The sequence below is a fragment of the Protopterus annectens genome, chromosome 7.part0 (genome assembly GCF_019279795.1).
Source record: "Protopterus annectens isolate FY-2018-M chromosome 7.part0, PAN1.0, whole genome shotgun sequence".
NCBI lineage: Eukaryota > Metazoa > Chordata > Ceratodontiformes > Protopteridae > Protopterus > Protopterus annectens.
In genome coordinates, this window is record NC_056739.1 from 1,241,286,368 (window position 1) to 1,241,309,197 (window position 22,830).

The 22,830-nt window shown below is 43.3% G+C and overlaps 1 protein-coding gene across 1 annotated transcript in view; it reads right to left on the minus strand.

The window, feature by feature from the left end:
- Positions 1 to 22,830, minus strand: part of DENND4A (DENN domain containing 4A) — a 2,763,357-nt gene that overhangs the window by 256,572 nt on the left and 2,483,955 nt on the right. Inside the window, exon 32 of the mRNA XM_044077857.1 lies at positions 28 to 282. Within this exon, the coding sequence (XP_043933792.1) occupies positions 28 to 282 (255 nt within the window). The remainder of the gene's footprint in view (positions 1 to 27; positions 283 to 22,830) is intronic.

A 22,830-nucleotide genomic window follows, 5' to 3' on the forward strand; every position in this document is an offset into this window, starting at 1 on the left:
ACCAAAACAACTGCCTTAGTATCGTACCTCTGAAGCCTTGTTACAGTGTTCCGAAGGAAGTATTAATCCTGGTAAATTACTTGGAAGGTCCAGGCGTCTGAAGTACCAAACAAGATTCCAGAATACAATTGGATGGTTGTCTACAAAATCTGCTACTGTTACTGCATGGTCCCCTTCATTTTCAAGCAGGCTTTCCAGTTCTTTCCACAGCACCAGAGGGCTAAGATATGGAACAGTAATGGGATCTGGATTGGGCAACTGCCATTCAAAACTCAAAGGATCCTGCAAAGTTAAAATATTTTCAGATAATTATTCAGTACTATTAAGAAAACTGTCAATCATAATCTACAATCCATGTAGCTGTGAAAAAGTGACCCATTCAAGAAAATGGACACACAGGATTTTTTTTCAACATGTACTTTATCTTCAGGAAATATCAATAGAAACAATGTTATACTTTCTTATCCAGTTTTCACAAATGCACAAGCACTCTAGCAAAATGTATCCCATTACCAATTATTTTAACTACTACTGGGTTTTAGGTTACTACACTGTGACTCATTTAAAAGTCACTGTTGACTAACTGTAATCATGCTACCATTACAACAATCATATTAACTGCTAAATCAATTTCATCTTATACAACAAGAGCTGTTTACATTGTTTTGTGTTGTTTCTGTAGCACTGTAACAACATGCATTAGTTTTACACTGATATACAGTCAGAATTAAGTAGATTTGGGGTATATTTCATGCCAGGTACTCTTACCGGGTCCCATTTACATTGTCGAAGGGTCTGTTAAGCGAATGCCCTTTGATCGACAAGTAAATGTCGAACTACGAAAGGTTTGAATGGCCAAGTAAGCAAATTTTTTTCCCAGGGGAAAAAAATCGCTTGGCTGTTATCGGGAATTTGCCCTTTCCTCCACTGTAGTGCGATCTTGGAGTTAGTATAGTTAGTTAGGGGGGGTGTGGGGGGCAAAGCCCCCCACTTCTTATGGTTTGATTTTTTTTTTTTTTTTTTTTTTTTATTGGCCAAGCGATTTTTTTCCCCTGGGAAAAAAATTGCTTGCTTAGCCGTTAGAAGTTTTCGTAGTTCAACATTTACGTGTCGATCAAAAGGTGTTCGCTTAACAGACCCCTCGACGATGTAATATAGACCCACTCTCACCACTGGACAGAAGTGCGTCAAAACATCCTAACAACCTGCAACAGAGCAACATTATTAGTTTGATTTTAAGTTTGAGTTGTTTCAATACAACTATAATTCTTAATGCAAACATCTAATTAGCAAACATCTAATTAGCTATTTCTACCCTGATGTTGCACAATCATTCCAGATGAAAACATTCATAAATGGTGATGAACAATGAACTGTTTGCCTGAATCTTTGCAGAAACTGGTGAAATGCCTCAAAGACCAGTTGCAGCTGTTTGGAGAAATATCCTTTCCTTAGTAAAGGACAATATTAAGCTCCAACTCTGTTGCAAGGTAGGGAGTATATCTCACCTACAAAGATACGTTACCCATATCCAAGTAACCAGCAGCAGTACATCAATTAATGTGCTAAGTATGACAGAAAAGGGCCCAATGTGTGAGATGAAAGAACAAATCATGTCCTGCTTGATAGAATAGCATGCAGCAAACTACTACAGATTCTGCATCGACAATTACTCAAGTTTCAAGCAAGTACCACATGAAACTCGGGTATGGAATACAACAGGACTTAGGAGGACTTGACAAGTAACATCACAGAATCCATGCAAAAACAAAAATAAGTTCCCAGTTTAATAGTTCCTGATCAGAACATTTTATACATGGCTCTGTGACTTAAAGCCAAAAGTAATGAACTATAAAACATCAAGTCTAAAACCTCAAAACATGTCCTGTCATTTGAAAATAAATCTCAAAACTCACAAAACTGCAATGTAAACAGGTCACAAATGCATTAAACTTCAAATTTAAATATATTAAGAACAATAACTTACATCAGTCAATTTTGCTTGAGATCAAACTGACTGCACCCCCACACAAACACATACACTATCCCGACTTAAAAGGCCACGCCACCTCCATGAATATATAATACCTGGCTGTTTTGCAAACCCATGTATTCATCTTTCCAACATGCTCTGAGATGTCAAATTTAACACATCCAAGTAGCAGGAGGGAAGAAGCCAAAGCCTTCATATGTAGGCTCACACTGCACCTTGCCCCCATGTAAACATCACCATACGGTAACTTAATTTCTAGCTTTCATTTAGCTAACCAAACATCAAGAAACAAACCAGTAAAATTTAAGACTCTTTCTCAGAAGATTTAGTCACAACAATATTTCCTTCTTCCATCCAAATAAACATACTTTCCCATTCACTCGTATTAGCATTTATACCTTCTACACTATCTAGAACAATGAAAAGGTCTTTTGATCAAGTAAAAACTGTTTTAATTACTTCCTGGCACACTAAAAATGCTGTAATCTCCAATAAAATATGAAAAAATATAAACATTTTAAAATAAAGAAAATTCAATATAATAAACTTTTAGTTATGTACTTACCATAACTTTAGATGTATGGGATCCATCTCGCCTACATTCTCTACAGATGGGTTTGGAGCCGATCCTCGGCTCCGACTCGGCCGCTATACAATAGAACGCAGTCTCTTATTGGCTGAGTCACCTCGTATCCCAGGATGCACCACTACTGCTTCCCCAGATCTTGTTTGTCCGCACACATGCACACACACATAGACTATTGTTATAACATTCCCAGGTGTTTCAAGAGAGGAAGAAGTTGAATTCGGATCGTCCGGTCTCTTCTGGTCTACGAGGCAGGGGGAAGGAGGGTGGGTTATTAGGAATGTGGAGATGGATCCCATACATCTAAAGTTATGGTAAGTACATAACTAAAAGATGTAATGTGATCCTATCTTGCCTACATTCTCTACAGATGGGACAGCGTCCCTAGCACCTAATTCCTGGGTGGCTCACTGGAAAACACTCCTGAGAACCGTGGAACCGAAGGAAGCTCGACCCCTAGATGCCACATCCAATTTGTAGTGAGAAATAAAGGTGTGTAGAGAAGACCACGTAGCAGCCGCACAAATGTCACTAATAGAGAGCTTGGAATGAAAGGCTGCCGAAGTGGCCATAGCCCTGGTAGAATGAGCTTTCACTGGAACTATAAGCTCCTTATTTGAAATGAGATAAATATGACTGATACAGTCTCTGATCCACTTGGCAATAGTGACTTTTGTGACGGCTTTGCCTAATTTACTATCTGAAAAGGACACAAACAGTTGATCTGATTTTCGTGCTTGGTGTGTCCTATCCAAATAGAAATGTAATTGTCTGTGTACGTCTAAGCTGTGAAAGGTATATTCAGCTCTGTTTGAATACTTAGGGAAAAAGACCGGTAATTCCAGTGATTGTTGCAAACAAAAGTTAGAACAAACCTTTGGTATAAAGGATGGGTTTGGTCTAAGAGATACTCTATCTTTGTGAAATACCAGGTAGGGCTTGAAGTTCTGAAACTCGCCTGGCTGATGTAATAGCAACTACAAGAGCAGTCTTCCAAGAAAGAAATTTTAAGTCACAGGTTGCTGCCGGCTCAAAGGGAGATGAGGTTAATGCACCTAATACCACGTTAAGGTCCCACGGTGGTGCAGGATGAGATATAGGGGGCCGTAGAAGCCAAGCTCCTTTAATAAAGGCTTTGCACAACTTGTTGCTCATTAAAGGTGGTTCTACGCTCTTGTGAAAATTGGAAATAGCAGCCAATTGAACTTTGATGGTAGACACCGAACAACCTTGGTTGAACAGGGAAGCTAAAAACTTCAGTACCTCTGACACCGAGGCTGTCATAGGGTCTAATCCTCGGAGTTGGGCCCAAATAGCAAACCTCTTCCATTTATTGCTATACATCTTTTTAGTAGAAGTCTTGTGGGCCGAGGACAAAATATGCATGACTTCAGGGTCGAAAGAATGGCTCCTAACTATGGTCGGAAGAGGAGTAGCCAAGCTGCTAACTTCAATGAATGGAGAGACTGATGGAGCTGTCCTGACTGATGTGTCAAGAGGTCCGGAACTTGGTCCAGGAACCAGGGACCCTCCAATGCATATTTGTGAAGAAAGGGGAACCAGACTTGACGAGGCCAGTATGGGGCGATTAGAATCATTTTGCTTCCCAAGCGAATCGCCTTCTGAATCACCTTGGGAGAAGGGGAACCGTGGAAAAGCGTATAGCAGACCGGGGGGCCAAACTTGGACTAGAGCATCCTTGGGGATCTCCCCCGGAACTGGGGTGAGAGAGAAGAACTGCTGGCATTTCGCGTCGAGGGGAGTTGCGAAGAGATCGCAACAAGGAGCTCCCCATCTCGTGAAAATCTGTGCTACCACTCTGTCGTTCAAGGACCACTCGTGAGGGGAGAGAATAGTTCTGCTCAGTCTGTCGGCTATCACGTTGGATCTCCCGGAATGTGTGTTGCCACTAGGAAACGTTTGGTAGCAATCGCCCAATCCCATACCTTCATGGCCTCTCTGCAAAGGGGGTAAGACCTGGTCCCTCCTTGCTTGTTTAAGTACCAGACTACCGACATGTTGTCGGACTGAATGGCAATCGTACCCTGGGGGAGGTGATCGTGCAGTGCTTGTAACGTTAAAAGCACCGCCCTCATTTCCAGGATATTGATGTGGAGAAGACTCTCGTCGGTGTGCCACGTGCCTTGGACCGACCTGTCCAGATAATGTCCCCCCCACCCTGTCTGGGAGGCGTCCGTAGTCAACGTGGCCGAGGGGAATGGGGGAACGAAGGGTCGCTCTAGATTCAGGTTGGAGGAAAGAAGCCACCAACGAAGATCCTGTTTGCACGTCTCTGTGATCAATATGTGGTGACTGAGGGGAAGGTCTTGATAAGACCACTGGACTGATAGGAGCCACTGGAGTATCCTCATATGCAACCTTGCCAAGGGGACCAGAAGAATGGTGGCTGACATGGAACCCAACAGCTGCAGGACCATTCTCGCTGGAGCACGACGACTGAGGAGTAATGCCCGAACCTGAGACTGCAGCGTTGCTATCCTTTCCGCAGGAAGATAGACTCGCATCTGCCTTGAGTCTATTTCTGCACCAATAAACAGAATACGCTGAGATGGCAGCAATACAGATTTTGTCCAATTGAAGGTGATTCCTAAGGAGTTGCCTAGAGAGATAGTGGCGGCTAGAGTTTTCAAGAGTAGATGCCTGGAGGTGGCAGTTAGGAGCCAGTCATCTAGGTATGGAAACACCTGGAATCCTAGACTTCTCAGGTGAGCAGTCACCACCGCCAAACATTTGGTGAACACCCTGGGGGGCTGTGGTGAGACCAAAGGGCAGTGCTCGGAACTGAAAATGATTGTCTCCTAGGCTGAAGCGCAAGTGTCTCCTCGACGCCTGATCTATCAGAATGTGATAATAGGCGTCTTTGAGATCTATGGAGCACATCCAAACACCTTTCTCCAAAAGCGGGAGAATGGATTGCAAGGTGACCATCCGGAATTTGGACTTTTTCACTAATCGGTTTAACTTGCGGAGATCCAAAATGGGCCTCAAGTCCCCGGTCTTTTTTGGTACCAAAAAGAATCTTGAGTAAGTCCCTGATCCAGCCTGATCTGCGGGGACAGGTTGGATGACTCCTTTTTGAAGCAGCATCGATATTTCGCTGGCTGCATGATCCCGTTGACTGGGTGGCGGGTCCGGGATTCTTTGGGATGGTGGGGGGGGGTTTGAGAGAAGGGAATGGTGTAACCTCCGGCGATGATTCGGAGCACCCATTGGTCCTGAGTGATATTTTCCCAGGCCTTTAGGTGTCTCGGCGACCCCCGAGTGGCTCCGGAGCTGCACAGTCGGGTACTCCTTCAGGGATGCTGGAAGGAGGAGGAGCCACGAAAGGACTCGCGGTCTCCAGTGTTGCGGGGGCCTCCGCCGACTCTGGGACGGCGTCTCCCTGAAAAATTTCCCCCTCCTCTGCCTCTAGAAGGGGAATCGCTCTGCTGCGACGAGTAAGGCTTTTGAGACTTACGGAACCACATTTTCCCTCCTCTTCGAGTCTTGGGATAAGGTCTGAAGGGAGTGGAAAACCAGGCCCCTATGGCAGTTAAAGTCTTACCCTCCTGTTCGCAGCAAGTCAACGTGTCCTTTACCTTGGGTCCAAACAGTGAGGACCCATCAAAGGGGGCATCGGCAAAAGAAGACTTAAAGGCCTCCGCAAAGTGACACAGGCGTAGCCAGGCTTGTCTCCATAGAGCAACACCTGTTCCCGCCGCTCTGCTCGCTCCTTCGGCTGCATAAGAAATGAGCCTCATGGACGAGTTGGATAACGAGGACAGGGTAGCCAACTGGGAGTTAACCGTCTGGGCCAACTGCTCAGGTAAGTTACCGGAGAGGGTATCCGAAAGCTCCTTGACCAGATCCCTCTGCAGTCTCGTGAAATGCGTCAAGTAGTTCAGAGACCTTAATGTAAAGGTCGCTGAAGAAAGGATACGCTTCCCGTAGCGATCCATGCTCCTAGACTCCTTATTAGGAGGATGGACGGACGTTGAAGCCTCTGCCACATCTTGCTGGGTGGCAGATGCCACCACCATGGCATCTACAGCCACACCTTTCGAAAGAAAGTCCTTATCAGGGGGAGCCGAAAGGAATTTATTGGGGCGAGCTGGCACCGGTTCAACAGAATCCGGGTGTTCCCACGCCCTTCGAGAGATCAAATCCAGAAGCTCATCGAAAGGCGGAGACACCCAGGAGGCGGAGGGCTGGTCGGAGCCGAAGACTTTTTCTTCCTCGAAGGGGAAGAAGAAGAAGATAGGGCTTCCTCAAAGGAAGGGGTAATAAGCCCTTTCAAAATTAACTTATTTTTCCTCTCTTGGAGGACGCGAGAGGAAAAAGCGTGGCAAACGCTACAGGATTCTTGGAGGTGCTTCGGGCCCAGACAGTAGACACATAATGAATGGTCGTCCGTAATGGACATTTTATAATTACATTTAGAACATTATTTAAAACCTGATGGTCTATGTTCCTTCGACATGGTTACTAAACTATAAAAACTATAAAAACTAGACAAAGACAGCCTAGACTCTAACTAAAACGCCTAGGACAGGGCAAGGCCCCTCTAACTTAAACGGGATCACTTACCACAAAAAATACAATTTTACCACAAAAAACTTTAGATACACAGTCACACAACAATAAAAAAAAAAAAAAGCTGTTAAAACAGCTTTTGGGTAAGTTTTAGCACAAACTAGACAGAAAAAAATCTGACTAAGAGGCACTTAGCTCAGCCAAGTCCGAGACCACGTCTATGCTTCAGAAGCAGCAAACGAGATCTGGGGAAGCAGTAGTGGTGCATCCTGGGATACGAGGTGACTCAGCCAATAAGAGACTGCGTTCTATTGTATAGCGGCCGAGTCGGAGCCGAACCCATCTGTAGAGAATGTAGGCGAGATAGGATCACATTACATCCACATTTAGCAAATTGTCTGACTACACACAAAGCATATTTATTAAAGGAAAGCAGGGTCAGCTGAGAAACAATGTCTAGCATGTGCATAGGATGTTATTTTCATATTCTTGCAATAATATTCCTAGATTAGACTTAACATTTAAAAATTATTCAGCATACCTCCTTTTATTTTGAGACAAACAGCATTCATTTCTTTACTGCAGACTAAGTTAATGATACTTAGAAATTCTTTACATGAAGGAGTATGCATGACGCAAAGTTTTGTCCTATCAAAATATTTGCACAGTGACATTTCCTAGTCCTGCTAAGACATAGTTTGGGTAAAAGGTCCATTTTCAAATCTAAAAACAAGATGGCTTCTAATACAACAAATATCTGCTAATGGGTTCCCTCCTTTTCAATTTCTAAACAAGACTTGTTCCCAGCCGGTAGCCTTGTCGCCTCACAGTTAGACGTTGCCCGTTCGATTCTCAGTTAGAGTGTCTTCTGTGTGGCGACATGCGTGAATGGGCTTTCCTTCGCTGAAGGTTGTGCATTAGGCCCGGCAAGCCAGCATGTCAAAATCTACTGCCAATCATTAGCAGACCGGAGTTCCGCTGTGGTGACCCCTAGCTGGGAAAAGCCGAAAGAAACAAACAAACTTGTTCCCAGACTTCAGCGATCAACTCACAATTACAGAACATTTCACATTCGTAAAAATGCACTCAACTTCAAACCTCTCACAACAGACGACAATTTACAAACTACTCAGTTTTATTACTGGGCACAAAACACAGCAATCCATACCTCCCAGTGTCAAGCACCTTAAGTACCCACAGTTTCGATACAAACTTAAAATCCACCTACAAGAAACTATCAAATGTAACTACTCTAAAATCAGCTTACTTACGCACACCAAAACTATCAAACTACATCACATGAAACCTCAGTAAACTACGTTCTGCCACATGCAATTTCCATCTCTCTAGTTATTCCCTACACATTTTCTTCCTTACACCACTTTAAATTATTTCCACTTAATGGAATTCTACTTATTTTACTGCTTACATCACAGATTCATTAAGAACCACAACCTCTCTACAACACAAGGCATACATAACCCGATTATTTGGAACTGTAGTAGATAAAAAATTTTATTAATATACAAACACGCATTTTATATTCAGTTTATGTTTCATCTACATTAATACTTGATGCTTAATGTCTGTGTCATCTGCACCTCATTGTGTTTGGTGTCCTTCTCTTCCCAAATGAACCTGATATAGGTCCAACTGGACCAGTGCTCCATCATACAGTGGATATAAAAAGTGTACACACCCCTGTTAAAATGCCAGGTTTTTGTGATATAAAAATACGGGACCACAATAAACCACTTCAAAACTTTTCCCACCTTTAATCTGACCTATAACCTGTACAATTCAATTGAAAACAAACAGAAAAATGTATAAAAAATAAAAAAACGTACAACACGCTGGTTGCATAAGTGAGTACACCTTTAAACTAATACTTTGTTGAAGCACCTTTTGATTTAGTTACAGCATTCAGTCTTCTTGGGTACACACCTGCCATCAATTAAAGAGACTCTGATTAACCCCAAATAAAGTTCAGTTGTTCTAGTAGGATTTTCCTGACATTTACTCAGTTGCCTGTTATAGCAAAAGTCATGGTCTGTAGACAGCTTATAAAGCATCAAAGAGATCTCATTGTTGAAATGTATCAGTTAGGAGAAGGGTACAAAAAAATTTCCATAGCATTGGATATACCATGGAACACAGTGAGGACAGTCATCAAAAAGTGGAGAAAATATGGGACAAAAGTGACGCTGCAAAGAACTGGACGGCCTCCAAAACTGATGAAAAGACAAGACGAAAACTGGTAAGGGAGGCTGCCAAGAGACCTACAGCAAAACTGGAGGAGCTGCAGGAATTTCTGGCAAGTACTGGTTGTGTACTACATGTGACAACAATCTTCCATATTCTCCATATTTCTGACCTATGGTGTAGGGCTGAAAAACAGAAACCTTTTCTTACACAGAAAAACATCCAAGCCTGACTAAAATTTGCAAAACAATACATAAGTCTCCCAAAAGCATGTGGGAAAATGTGTTATGGTCTGGTGAGACCAAGGTTGAACTTTTTGACCACAATTCCAAAAGGTACATTTGGCACAAAAACATCACTTTGCATCACCAAAAAACACCATCCCCACTGTGAAGCATGGTGGTGGCAGTATCATGTTTTGGGGTTGCTTTTCCTCAACTAGAACTGGGGCTTTAGTCAAGGTGGAGGGAATTATGAACAGTTGCAAATACCAGTCACTTTTGGCCCAAAACCTTCAGGCATCTGCTAGAAAGCTGAAGATGAAAAGGAATTTCACCTTTCAACATGACAATGACCCCAAGCATAGATGCAAATCAACAAACGAATGGCTTCACCAGAAGAAAATAAAAGTTTTGGAATGGCCCAGCCAGAGTCCAGACCTAAATCTAATAGTAAATCTGTGGGGTGACCTGAAGAGGGCTGTGCACAAGAGATGCCCTCGCAATCTGACAGATTTGGAGCGCTTTTGCAAGGACTAGTGCCAAATATTGCCAAGTAAAGATGTGCCATGCTGATAGACTCCTACCCAAGAAGACTGAATGCTGCAATTAAATCAAAAGGTGCTTCCACAAAGTATTAGTTTAAGGGTGTGTACACTTATGCAACCAGCTTATTGTACGATTTTTATTTTTTGTATTTTTTCCCCTAACAGAGTTGTTTGTTTTACAAATGAACTGTACAGGTTATAGGTCACATTACAGGTGGGAAACGTTTTGAAATGATTTATTGTGGTCTTGTTTTTTTATATCACAAAAACCTGGCATTTTAACAGGGGTATGTACACTTCTTATATCCACTGTACATACAAATATTTCAGGCACAGGCAACAGTGCCCTTATTGCCTGCCAATATACCAAAACAGTTATTCCCATAATAAGTGCCCAGGTTGTTCTTAAAAACATCTAAACTATTGCTTACTTTAAAATAATTTGGTAGCCTGTTCCATGTATCAGCTTACTCTCTCAGAGAGCCAATTAGTACAGCTTTCATTCCTGTATAACCATATGCACAGGTTGCTTGATGATTCTCTACTATTTTTGATAATCCTAAACATTCCCAAAGGTAGTTGTCTCTATAAGCTCTATATAGCTGAATAAGTTCTCCTATAAAATATCTGTACGAGACACTGTACAAGTTCAGATATTTTAATCTTTCATAGCAACTTAAATTTTCACACCCATGGATGCCCTTGGTGTATTTCTGCTGCACTCTTTCCAATTTATGCATGCTTGTTTTCTTATAAGGTTTCCATACTGTTATTCCACATTCTAGGCTGGGTTTTAATGCAACTTGCAACCAATGATTTCATAATTTCTAATGTCCTACCCGTTATAATTTTTTGTATACATCATACAGTTTTATAACTATTCTTAACCAATTTGTTGATTCGATTACAAAAACTCAAAGCAGATCTACCCATACACCCAGGTATAATGAATCTACAGTTTCAATTACTATGTGCTGTATTAAATATTCCTCTTTCAAATTAGGTCTCCCAAATCTCATATGCTTAATTGTTTATGTATTTTCAGATTATTCTCGTGTCCAGATGTCAATTTAATCAAGTTCTTTTGAAGACATGTCCTATCTGCAATACAAATCAGTTTACCCATTTTCGAGTTATCTGCATACAGAATGTAGAACACCTCAGACGAAAAAGATGCATCTGAAAGATACAATCTAAACAAGTACGGGCCTAGGTCACAGCACTGTGGGAAACTGTTACCTAGAATTTCACCTGTCCAACTGCTGTATGATACTTGCCTTATTCATAAGCCATGCAGCTATCCATCTTATTAAGATCACATCAATACTTGTTTGTTCTAATTTATTAATCAGTGTTTTGTGTATGACCCTATCAAATGCTGAAGTCTTTATAAAGTATATCACAGTACACATTTTTTCCACTTGTAGCTATTATGTTGTTATAGATCTATTTTCAGCATGTTCATGCTGCTATATGATTTCTAGTCCTAACTTGTCCAAGTCTAACAATTTATACAGAATAACCTTCTCCATCATTTTCCACAATAAGAAAGTAAACATATGGGTCTACATGGCTCTGGGTTTATCCTAGTCATCTTTCCCTTAAGTTAACAAGCGCACGTCTCCAATCTTGAAGAATCTCCCCATACTTAAATGACCTAGTGAATAACAGATATAATGCCACTGTAAGTGCACACTGAAGTGTTGGAATGTCATTATTACTAATTCCATCTCCTCCCTGTACTTTGTTTGGGTCCAGTTTATGTAGCTCTTTTTCAATATAATCTAATTTAATTTCAGTACCTGAAGTCACCTGGATGTTACTTGGACATTTAATAACCCCCTTTGTGGAGCCAAACAGCACTGTATAAGATTTTGTAAATATATCTATAATTTGTTGTGTCTGACAATACATTTTAGAATCTACACTCAGTTTATCATTTTGTATGTCTTTACTCCTATCACATCGTATCTATCTACAAAATGGATTCCTATTATGCTTAATATCCTTATAAATTTTCAGATTTTTGATTGTTTCATACCATTATTTGGCCTGCCCAGCTTATTTCAGTTTTTAAAGCTCAACCTTTTGTTCATTTCTTATATATTTTGTCTCTCACCTTAATAAAGTATCTTGTTCTTAAATAAATATATCCTCTTGACCTTGTGTGCCTAGATCCTGATGTTAAGCATTTTATTGATTGTTTTTATTTTTTGCATTCAAACAATTTCTCTTTCAAAACTTGTCATATTTCTTCTATAGTTTTTCCACTGAACACATCACTCCAAATAGTTTTACATTATGATTTTGTTGCTTCCATATAGACAAGCAACTAATAATCTTCTGTGCACTGGCTTTAGATTACAGTTTATCAGAATTATCTAGCAGCAGTTTAACCTTTAAAACCCCATGATTACTGCACATCAAAGGTAATAAAACTTGACATAAATTAAAAAGTTAATGTACTTACCATAACGTTCCATGCGAGTTGTTCATCTCACCTTCATTCTTACAGATGAGTTTGGAGCCGATCCTCGGCTCCTAGTCGGCCTACTACAAAGCTCGAGGTCTTCAGGCAGTTTGGGGCCAAGTCCCTATCCCATGAAGCACCTATAGTTACCTCAGATCTTGTTTGCTGCGTATAATAATACCATGTGTCATTCTATCACTCTTTAAGAGAAAGCCATAGAAGGATTGAGCAACCAGGAAGAATCCAGTATCCTGGTCCTCGAAAAACCATGGAGGGGTTAGGAGGGTGGGAAGTAAGAATGACTGCGAGATGAACAATTCACATGGAATGTTATTAAGTATATAACTTCTTTATGTGAAGTTGTTCTATCTCGCCGTTCATTCTTACAGACGGGTAGCGTCCCTAGCATCATCTTTCTCAGGTGGCTCACGGGAGTATGTTTTTCAGGACAGTAGACCCAAAACAGGCCCTGTCCACTTTGTAATGAGTGATAAAGGTATGACCAAGTGGCTGCTGCACAGATGTTTTCTATAGGAAGTCTAGCAGAAAAGGCAGAGGATGTAGACACTGCTCTGGTAGAATGAGCCTTTACTTTGTGATGCAAGGGCATATTAGCAGCTGAATAAACAAATGTGATACAATCGTATAATGACTTAGAGTTGTTTCTGCCACTGGCATACCTTTTCTGGAAAAGGAAATGAAAAGATGTTATGATTTCCTGAACTCTTGTTCTATCCAAGTAAAATCTGAGCTATGAACACCAAGCTTGTGCAGCATATACTCTAATTTGTTGGTGTGTTTGGGGAAGAACACTGGCAAATCTATAATTTGGTTAAGGTTAGTTTCAGTACAAACTTTGGGCAAAAATGAGGGATTAGTTCATAGTGAGACTCTGTCAGCATGCAAAATTAGATAAGGAGGCTTTATGGACAAGGCTTGAAGCTCTGACACTCTGCACAAAATTTAGATTCCATGGGGTATAAGGGGATTTCACAGGTGGTCCGAGATGAAAAGTTTCTTTGAGATAGGCTTTGGACAGTTTGTGTGATATTATGTTCAATCCTTCAAATCCAAGGTGAAAATTAGAGATAGCAGCAAGTTGAACCCGAACTTTTACTGCTGCAGCTCCTTTGTTAAAAATCATAGTCAAGAACTCTAATATGGAGGCCATAGGGGCTTGGGTAGGGATCAATGTTACTTTGAGAGGCCCATATAGAAAATCTCTTCCATTTGCTAAGGTATAGCTTCCTAGTAGAGGATTTATGAGAAGATATTAGAATCTGCTGCGTTTCATTTGAAAGGTTATGGAACCTGGCTATGTTGGGAATTGGAGCAGCCAAGCTGTCAGCTTCAGGGACTGAAGAGAGTGAGGGATGAAGTTCCCCCGATGAGTGCATCAGAAGATCTGGAACTGGGTCCAGAATCCAAGGGTCCTCCAATTGATGAAGTCGAAGGAAGGGGGACCAAATCTGACGAGGCCAATGAGGGGTTATTAGACTGATGGTCCTTCCCAGGGCTTTTGCTTTCTGTACTACTATGGGTATCAAGGGAATTGGTGGAATGCATAGAGGAGACCCAGAGGCCAATCGTGTACGAGTGCATCACTTGGGGCTTCTCCCGGAGGGGGAATCAGGGCAAAGTAGCTTCTGCATTTTGTGTTTATGTGGTTGGCAAAAAGGTCACAGCAAGGCTGGCCCCACCTGCGGAAAATTCTGTCAGCTATTTCTTTCTTGAGGGACCAATTGTGAGGCAACAAAATTGCTCTGCTCAGCTTGTCTGCTACTATCACAGTGGATTTCCCCAGGATGTGTATTGCTAACAGAAAGCGCTGGGTGGATGTAGCCCATTGCCATACTCTTATGGCCTCGCAACAAAGGTGGTAGGACCTGGTTCTTCCTTGTTTGCTCAAGTACCAGACCACTGACATGTTGTCCGTCTGAATCGCAATTGTTCCCAGAGGAAGAGAGTCCAGGAAGTACTGCAATGCTAAAAGTACTGCTCTCATCTCCAGGACATCGATATGCATATGTGTCTCCTGTTCGGTCCATGTGCCTTGGGCTGTTCTTCCCTAAAAATGCCCCCCCACCCTATCAGGGAAGCGTCCGTGGTCACCGTGGCCGCTGGTGGGGGTAGAACAAAAGGACAGCCTATCATAACATGAGGAGAGGTCAACCACCACTGAAGATCCTTTTTGCATGTGTTTGTGATCATTATAAGATGAGACATTGGGAGCTCTTGATAAGACCATTGAGTGAACAACAGCTATTGCAGAATCTGCATATGCATGCGACCCAACGGTATGGCTAATATTGCAGCTGCCATCATGCCTAACAATTTTAGTACTTCTGATGCTGGTGCCTTGTCTACGAATATGGTATTGTGAACCTGCTGATGGAGTAGTAAGACTATTTCTGCTGGAAGTCTCATAGTAGTGGTGGTGGTGGTGGTGTCCAATTCTGCTCCGATAAAAACGGTATGTTGCAATGGCGACAAGGCAGATTTTTCTGAGTTTATTGTAATGCCCAGATGACTGCAGAGTGAGAATGGTCTCCCTGGCTTGTATGAGCTGATGCCTGGTGGTGGCAGTGAGGAGCCAACCACCTAGGTATGGAAACAGCTGGAATCCTAAACATCTCAGGTGAGCCATGACCACTGTCATACATTTAGTGAACACTCTGGGGGCTGTAGTGAGACCAAAGGGCAGGGCTCGAAACTGGTAATGAATGGCTCCCAGCCAGAAGCGCAGATGATCTCTGGATGGTCTGGCCATTTTTATGTGGTAGTACGCATCCTGGAGATCTATCGAGCACATCCATTTGTCTTTCTCTAAAAAGGGAGGTATCGACTGAAGCGTGACCATCCGGATCTTGACAGAACTGTTAAGTCTGCCGAGGTCCAAAATAGGTTTCCAGTCCCCTGCCTTTTTTGGAACTAAAAAGAATCTTGAGCAAGTTCCGGATCCTATCTGGTCTGCTGGGATTGGTTGAATGACTCTTTTTCTTAGCAACGTTTGGGCCTCTCACTTGAAAGAAAGTTACTGTTTGTCGTTTTTGCATTTAAGTTACCTGTAACACATTGCATTTAAGTTACTTGGTACTTGCTCACTAAAGCAATTATATAAGTCAGCTCTAAAAAATTAAAAGCACTACACCCTCACAAACTCCCCTTAAGTACCTTGTTCCCCATTGGCCCTTTTTTTCAATTATAAAGGAATTCCCAATACTATTCTAGCATGTCCAAAGGTCAGTTGTCAATCTCCTCTCCGGTCCAGCTGGTGAATCTTGAGGCAATGTTACAACTGCCTCATGTACACAGACAACCCTCTCCTCCTCCCAACAAATTCCAACACATGTGAGAGATGCAACCATACAGCCAAACTGGAGGCTAAGCTCTCTCAACTCAGTACTGGTGTAACCAGTCAGGAGGAGAAGGAAACCACACTCACTACAATTCCAGTCTCACATAGACCTACCACGACAACAAACCAAACACATAAACACACAAAAACATACTCGGAGGCTCTAAATAAAAATCTGCCTAAGCAGCAGAGACCTCCAAAGCAGACACCCAAGCAACCGCTACCCCAAAACAAAACACGTGCAACACATAGCTCACAAAGCCAGTGTGCCGAACAGTCACAGCCCTTAAGGCTAAATAACACACCTGATACACTTGTAATAGGTGACTCTATCGTCAGGCACACTGACGTCCCGCTCACCAGGCTGAACAAGGACAAGGTCACGGTGAGCTGCCTGTCGGGTGCTAGGATCCGCCACATAACACAAGCACTCAGGTCACTCCTAGGCAAGTACAAATATGACTCAGTCATTGTTCATGCTGGTGTGAATGACCTGAGACGTACCTCCCTGGGCTACATGAAAAGAGACATAGAGGAGCTCTCTGAGCATGTAGCCCAGGCCGGTATGACCCTGACCTTGAGTAGCATCTTACCCTCACCAAGAATGATGCCACAATACGAAGACAAGATGATCAATTTCAACAATTGGCTTAAGTGTTGGTGTCATTCAAAGGGGATCCAATGCCTGTCAACCTGGGATGACATGCTCGACAAGCAACGATGCTTCGCTAGGGACGGCTTGCACCTGTCACCCCTGGGCTTTCGGATATTGGCAAAGGCTCTTGCTACCCCATAGTGCCTTTTTTAGGCAAGGCTCAAAAGACAAACCCACCTCCATAGGTATCACAAGGGATAAGAAACTAAGAGTAATGCTACTCAATGCCAGAAGTCTAAACCTCAAGATGCACGCACTCGAAACTCTCCTTAGCATGGAGAACATCGATATCTGTGCAGTAACAGAAACCTGGTTCAGGGCTCGAGAGCACCCCAGCACTACCAGGTTATACCTCATACCATGCTTTTCAGCCCCAAAACTTGGATCGAACCACAAAAGGAGGGGGGAGTATCAATATTCGTCAAAGATACCCACACCTCCAGGTTGGTGGCACAGCACGAAGCATCAGAGACTATCCATGTGCAACTAACTGTGGGTAAAACTGCCTTCCAGTTTATAGCCTGCTACAGACCACCCTCCCAAACACAGGAACCCCACTTGGCCTTCCTGAGAATACTGGAAAATATGAAGGTCCCTCCAAACACCATTATATTGGGCGACTTCAACTACCCAAACATAGACTGGGAGCATTACTCTAGCTCCAACACCCTAGCCCAAAGGTTCCTAGAATTTATAAACTCAAATGGTATGGAACAACTTGTTACCACTCCCACAAGAGGGGAAAACATACTGGACCTGATCATCACCAATATGGGGACACTATGCTCCAGACCAGAAGTGTATCCCTCACTGGTAAGATCAGACCATAAACTAATCTCACTGGATATTCACATCTGACCCCACCCCTGCCCAGAAAACCACTGTGAAAAACTTCTCTAAAGCAAATTTCACACGCCTCAAAACCGAGGCGAAATCCTTCAAAACCCCCGGGCCTGTGGAAAATACGGCCCAGACCGCAGAATCCTTTATAAATGCATTCTATGAACACCTTCAGGAATGCATGGATCATGCAATCCCAAATAAAACCAAGACCCAATCCTCCAAAGGCAGACGTCCTGTCTGGTGGACCCCAGCCATAAACAAACTATACAATAGAAGGAGGAAGCAACTACATTATAAAGCAAAATCCCAAAAAGGGAAGGCATCTCTGATCAGTATTAGCAAAAAACTACGGGCACTCATAAAATCGTCTAAGGCCAGCTTCGAGAGAAAAATTGCACAGGACACTAAGGATAATCACAAGGCTTTCTTTAGTTATGTTAGGAACCTGGGTGGGAATTCCCAGATATGCTCAGAATTAGTCCAAAATGACAAAAAATACACCAAGCCCACAGACATTGCCAACATCCTAGCTGACAGGTTCAGTGCAAACTTCTCCCTCCTCTCCCCACCAAAAGGACAAATATCTATCCCAACAGAGTGCTGCCCCCCTGACATCTCAGATGCTCAGGTAAGAGCCGGCCTCTCCAAAGCAAAAAACACAGCATCAATGGGACCAGATGGTGTCCCGGGCTGCATCCTACATGAACTCCAAGAAGAGCTAAACCCAAACATAAAACTACTGTTCAATCTTAGCCTTACTACAGGATATGTACCCAAAGAGTGGCGTACAGCAACAGTGGTCCCTCTCCACAAAGGTGGTGCCTCAACGGATCCTGGAAACTATCGCCCCATAAGCCTGACTAGCTTGGTCTGCAAAGCTATGGAAAGGATCATCATGGACCTCATAAATAAAGATATTGGGGACCTACAAACACTGGATCCTACCCAGTTTGGCTTTGTTAAGGGCAGATCCTGCCTCTTAAACCTGGTCGATTTCTTTGAAACAGTCACCAAGGCCATTGATGAGGGGAAGGTGGTCCACACAGCCTACCTGGACCTCGCAAAAGCCTTCGATACAATACCCCACTCGGGCATTATAGATAAGCTCACCAGCTTAAATATAAACCCCTATGTCACTAGATGGGTTGCAAACTGGCTCAAGGACAGAACCCACATGGTTAGAATTGCTGGAGCCATGTCAGACTCCAAACCAGTTACAAGTGGCGTCCCACAAGGCTCAGTCCTGGGACCTCTCTTGTTCGGTATATATTTCTTGGCGGTACAGGCCAACACGGAAGGACTGTGGCTGACCACGTTCGCAGATGACTGCAAACTGGGCGCCATAATCAACTCTCCAGCCGACACAAGCATCCTCCAAAAGGGCCTCATAGAAACAGACAACTGGTGCCAGAGCCATGGCCTCAAGCTAAACGCCAAAAAGTGTATAGTCATCCCCTTTGGCAAAAACAAAGTGCCCACAAATTACCACATAGGTGGTAATCCATTAAGTACAGAAGAAGTCATTAGGGACCTGGGGACCCAAGTTGATAGCAATCTCTCATTTGACAACCACGTGGCCAAAGTGGTTAGAAAAACATTTTATATAGCCCACCTAATCATGAAGGGATTCACATCTAGATCAGGGAGGTCATCGTGCCTCTTTACTCATCCCTCATCAGGCCCATAATTGAGTACAATGCCCCTTTTGGGATGTACCTTACCAGACACCTGCAGCAACTGGAAAGACCCCAAAAGTACCTCACCAAGAGGATCAAAGGGCACAAACAGATGCCATATGCTGCCGGTTAAAGAAACTCCAGCTCTACTCAGTGGCATACCGCCTGCTCAGAGGCGATCTGTGCCTGACGTATAAAGCCATGTCCAACCCAGAATTAATGGACATGCTGCACCTCAGAAAATCCAAATCCCATCGAGCTACGCTCGAGAGACTTGAACCTCAGCACTGAAATAAATAGGACATGCTGGAGGGACAGATTCATAACCCAGAGGCTCCCTTCACTCTGGAATAAAATCCCAGTCCAGGTTAGGCAGAGTCCCACATTGACTCTCTTCAAGAGGAATCTTGATGAGTGGATGGGAGATCGTAGGTTTACCCCGGCTATCACTTCTGTGTCACTGTTAGACAGAGGCACAGTATACTAACCTCAAAAAAAGGCATAGCAAGATTAATTTAAAATGGGTGGTGAAAGCCAAACACACTCTGGCTAGGCTTATAAATGCCCTAGGGCAGATAGCCTAGTATGAACCTATGAACCTATGAACCTACAGTTGCCTGTTCCCTGTAACTGGGTAAATTGTCCGGGATTTTTGTTGTCAATGGAGGGAGTGTGGTGAAAGGAATGAAATATCCTCTGTAAATGATACTTTGTACCCAGTTGTCGTTTGTTATTTTGAGCCAGGCATCTGAATACAAAGATAAGCGACCCCCGACTGCCTCCAGAGTAGGACACTTTCAGGAGCTCTGGTAGGGCTTCCCAAAGAACTGATCTCTGCTGACCTGGTTTTGTGGACCCCCTCTGCCACGAGGGCGGGGTCTTCCATTATTGCCCTCTCCTCTGCCCCTGGAGGGGGGTTCACCATGTGTGTCCTGAAAGGATCCTTGGGCTTTATGGAACCACATATTTCCTCTCCTTTGACCCTTGGGGTAGGGTCTGGTAGGGGTGGAAAAATGGACTCTGACGGCAGACAGAGTCTTTCCTTCCTGTTCACACCTGGTCAAAGTTTCCTTAACTTTGGGCCCGAAAAGGGATGAGCCATCAAAAGGGGTGTTGACAAAGGATGACTTAAAGGGGTCCGCGAAGGAATACAAGCGCATCCAGAGATGTTTCCTAAGAGCAATTCCTATACTCGCTGCTCTACTCGCTCCATCAGCTGCATAAAAAATGAAGCACATGGATGAGTTTACTATGAAAATGAGGGTAGCAAGCTGGGAGGCAACTTTATCTGAAGCTCCTGCAGCTACTGTACCCTGAAGAGTATCTCCAAGCTCAATGGGTGACATAGTTGAGCAAACGCAGTGCAAAAGTCGCTGAACTGTACATGTGCTTCCCATATCTATCCATGATCCTAGAGTCTCTGTTAGGAGGATGGATAGAGGAAGAAATCTCCTTTTTGGTGGCTGCCGCCATCACCATGAAATCAACTGGCACTCCCTTGGTAAGAAATGATTTTTCCTGGGGGTCAGAAATAAATTTATTAGGCCTCCAGGGGACAGGCTCTATGGTGTCCTGAGACTCTCACGCCCTTCGCGAGACCAGCTCCATAAGCTCATCAAAGGGCGGAGACACCCAAGAGGTGGAGTGTTGAGACCTGGAAGCCTTCAGGAGAACAGACTCGCCTTCAGTAGGGTTGGTGGACTGCCAGTCACCCCTCTGCCTAAGGATTTCTAATATCTCAGCAAATGCGATATCCTCAGGAGGGGGACCATGGGGACCCTTCTGATTCATCCAAGTCGGTATCGGATGTGAAAGACTCCTGTGGGGAGTCTAAATGTTTCCTCTTACAGATTCTCTTCCTGAGAACTTAATTAGTGAGAACTTCTGGTGAGGTCTTGGAAGAGCAGGGACCAACCAATGGGGCTTCCTGAGACTCTGGGTCTCTACGTTTAGCAAGGATCTGTGAAGCAGATGCGGACACAGGCGCTTTTGGGGAGGAGGTAACCGGAACTGAAGTTGAAAATGTCTTAGGAGACATAACTCTTCTCATGGCTTTGAAGGCACCTCTGCTCCGATGAGAAGGGACCGACAGATCCGTAGAAACCATTGATACCCCCGGCACCGGTACAGTGGGCTCCGAACCAGAGGTAGGAGCCGAGCTCATCTGAGCCGAAGCCCTGACAGGCAGAGTCGGAACCGACAAGTCAGTCTGACTATCCTCCCTGGACCCGACCAGACAGTTTCGGCTCCTAGATTCCTCGATCGGCGCTGAGGACGTCAGAGTAAATGGAACTAAAGACACTGGAGCAGGCGCCGGCTCCAAAGGCTCAACGATCATCAAGTCCGACTCTTCCGGCTCTGAAGGACCGGTATGGCTCAGAGGAGGAAAAGTAGTAGATGGTAAAAGGGTCTTCAGTTCCGAAACAGTTTGGGTCAGAGCCAATAAAAATGTAGCAAATGCCAGTGCCTGTAACAACTTCTGCACCACACGATCCACATCCAAATTGGAAAGGCTTATCAAAGACCGAGATGAGTGAATAGGAGGAGGTACAGATTGCAGGAGTGGAGATTTAGACACTTTGGATACTGGTTCCAGGACCGGGGACTGGCTCTGAAAGGACAAGATGCTTGGCTCCGAGGACTGTGGAGTCGACATTGATGTTTTTTTTACTTCTTAACTTCTGAAGAAGTAGAAGCCTTGGAAGACTTTGAAGATTTACTAGACCTGTCCTGGTCACTCAAAGCTTCCTGAAAAGACGGTTTGACTAGACCTCTATCGATTAGCTTTCTCTTTCTCTCCTGAAGGACCCTGGAAGAGAAGGAATGACAAATGGAGCAACTTTCCTGAAGGTGTAAATCTCCCAAACAGTAAACACAGTTAACATGGCTATCTGTTACAGACATTTTCTGTTCACATTTTGGACATTTTTTGAACCCTGACTTAGGATGTTTATCCCTATCCTGGTCAGCCATAATGAACAGCACAGTATCAGTGAAACTGCAACAATATGCTAAAGACACACCCAAAAGTATTTAAATAAGCCCTGATAAAAAACTATAGGCTAAATATCTTGTGACAAAGTGTCACTTTAAACAAACACACACACTAACTATATCTAAGCACTTCTAAATATCAATAGTTATCAAAGGCACACAATAACTATATAACTAATCTAACTATACTAAATATAAAGGCCGTTAGAAAAACGAAGGCCAAAAGCTATATATAATATGAAAAAGGCACACCAAGGAATACACACTAAAGATATATAAATGCTAAAGAAGCTAAAGCTAAGAAAGGAATTAACAAGTTATAAGAAAAAATCTTTATAATAAAGTTTTACTGGCCCGAACTATTGCTGAAGAACCTCCGATCTACTGCAGTGGCAAACTAGATCTAAGGTAACTCTAGGTGCATCATGGGATAGGGACTTGGGCTCGAGCTGCCTGAAGACCTCGAGCTTTGTAGTAGGCCGACTCGGAGCAGAGTATCGGCTCCGAATCCATCAGTAAGAATGAACGGCGAGATAGAACTTCACATAAGTCATTTCCTTAGGAACACAGTTTCTAGTATGTTCTGTTGCCTGGTAGGCTTTTTACGATGTGAAACAATTAGTGTTCATGAGCATACATTACAAATAATTTCCATACTAATGATGAATCAATATTTTTCCAGTCTGTTACTGGTAATTTAAGTTCTCAGCCACTATTACTTTTCCCTCTTGCGTTTCATGCAAGAAATGTATGG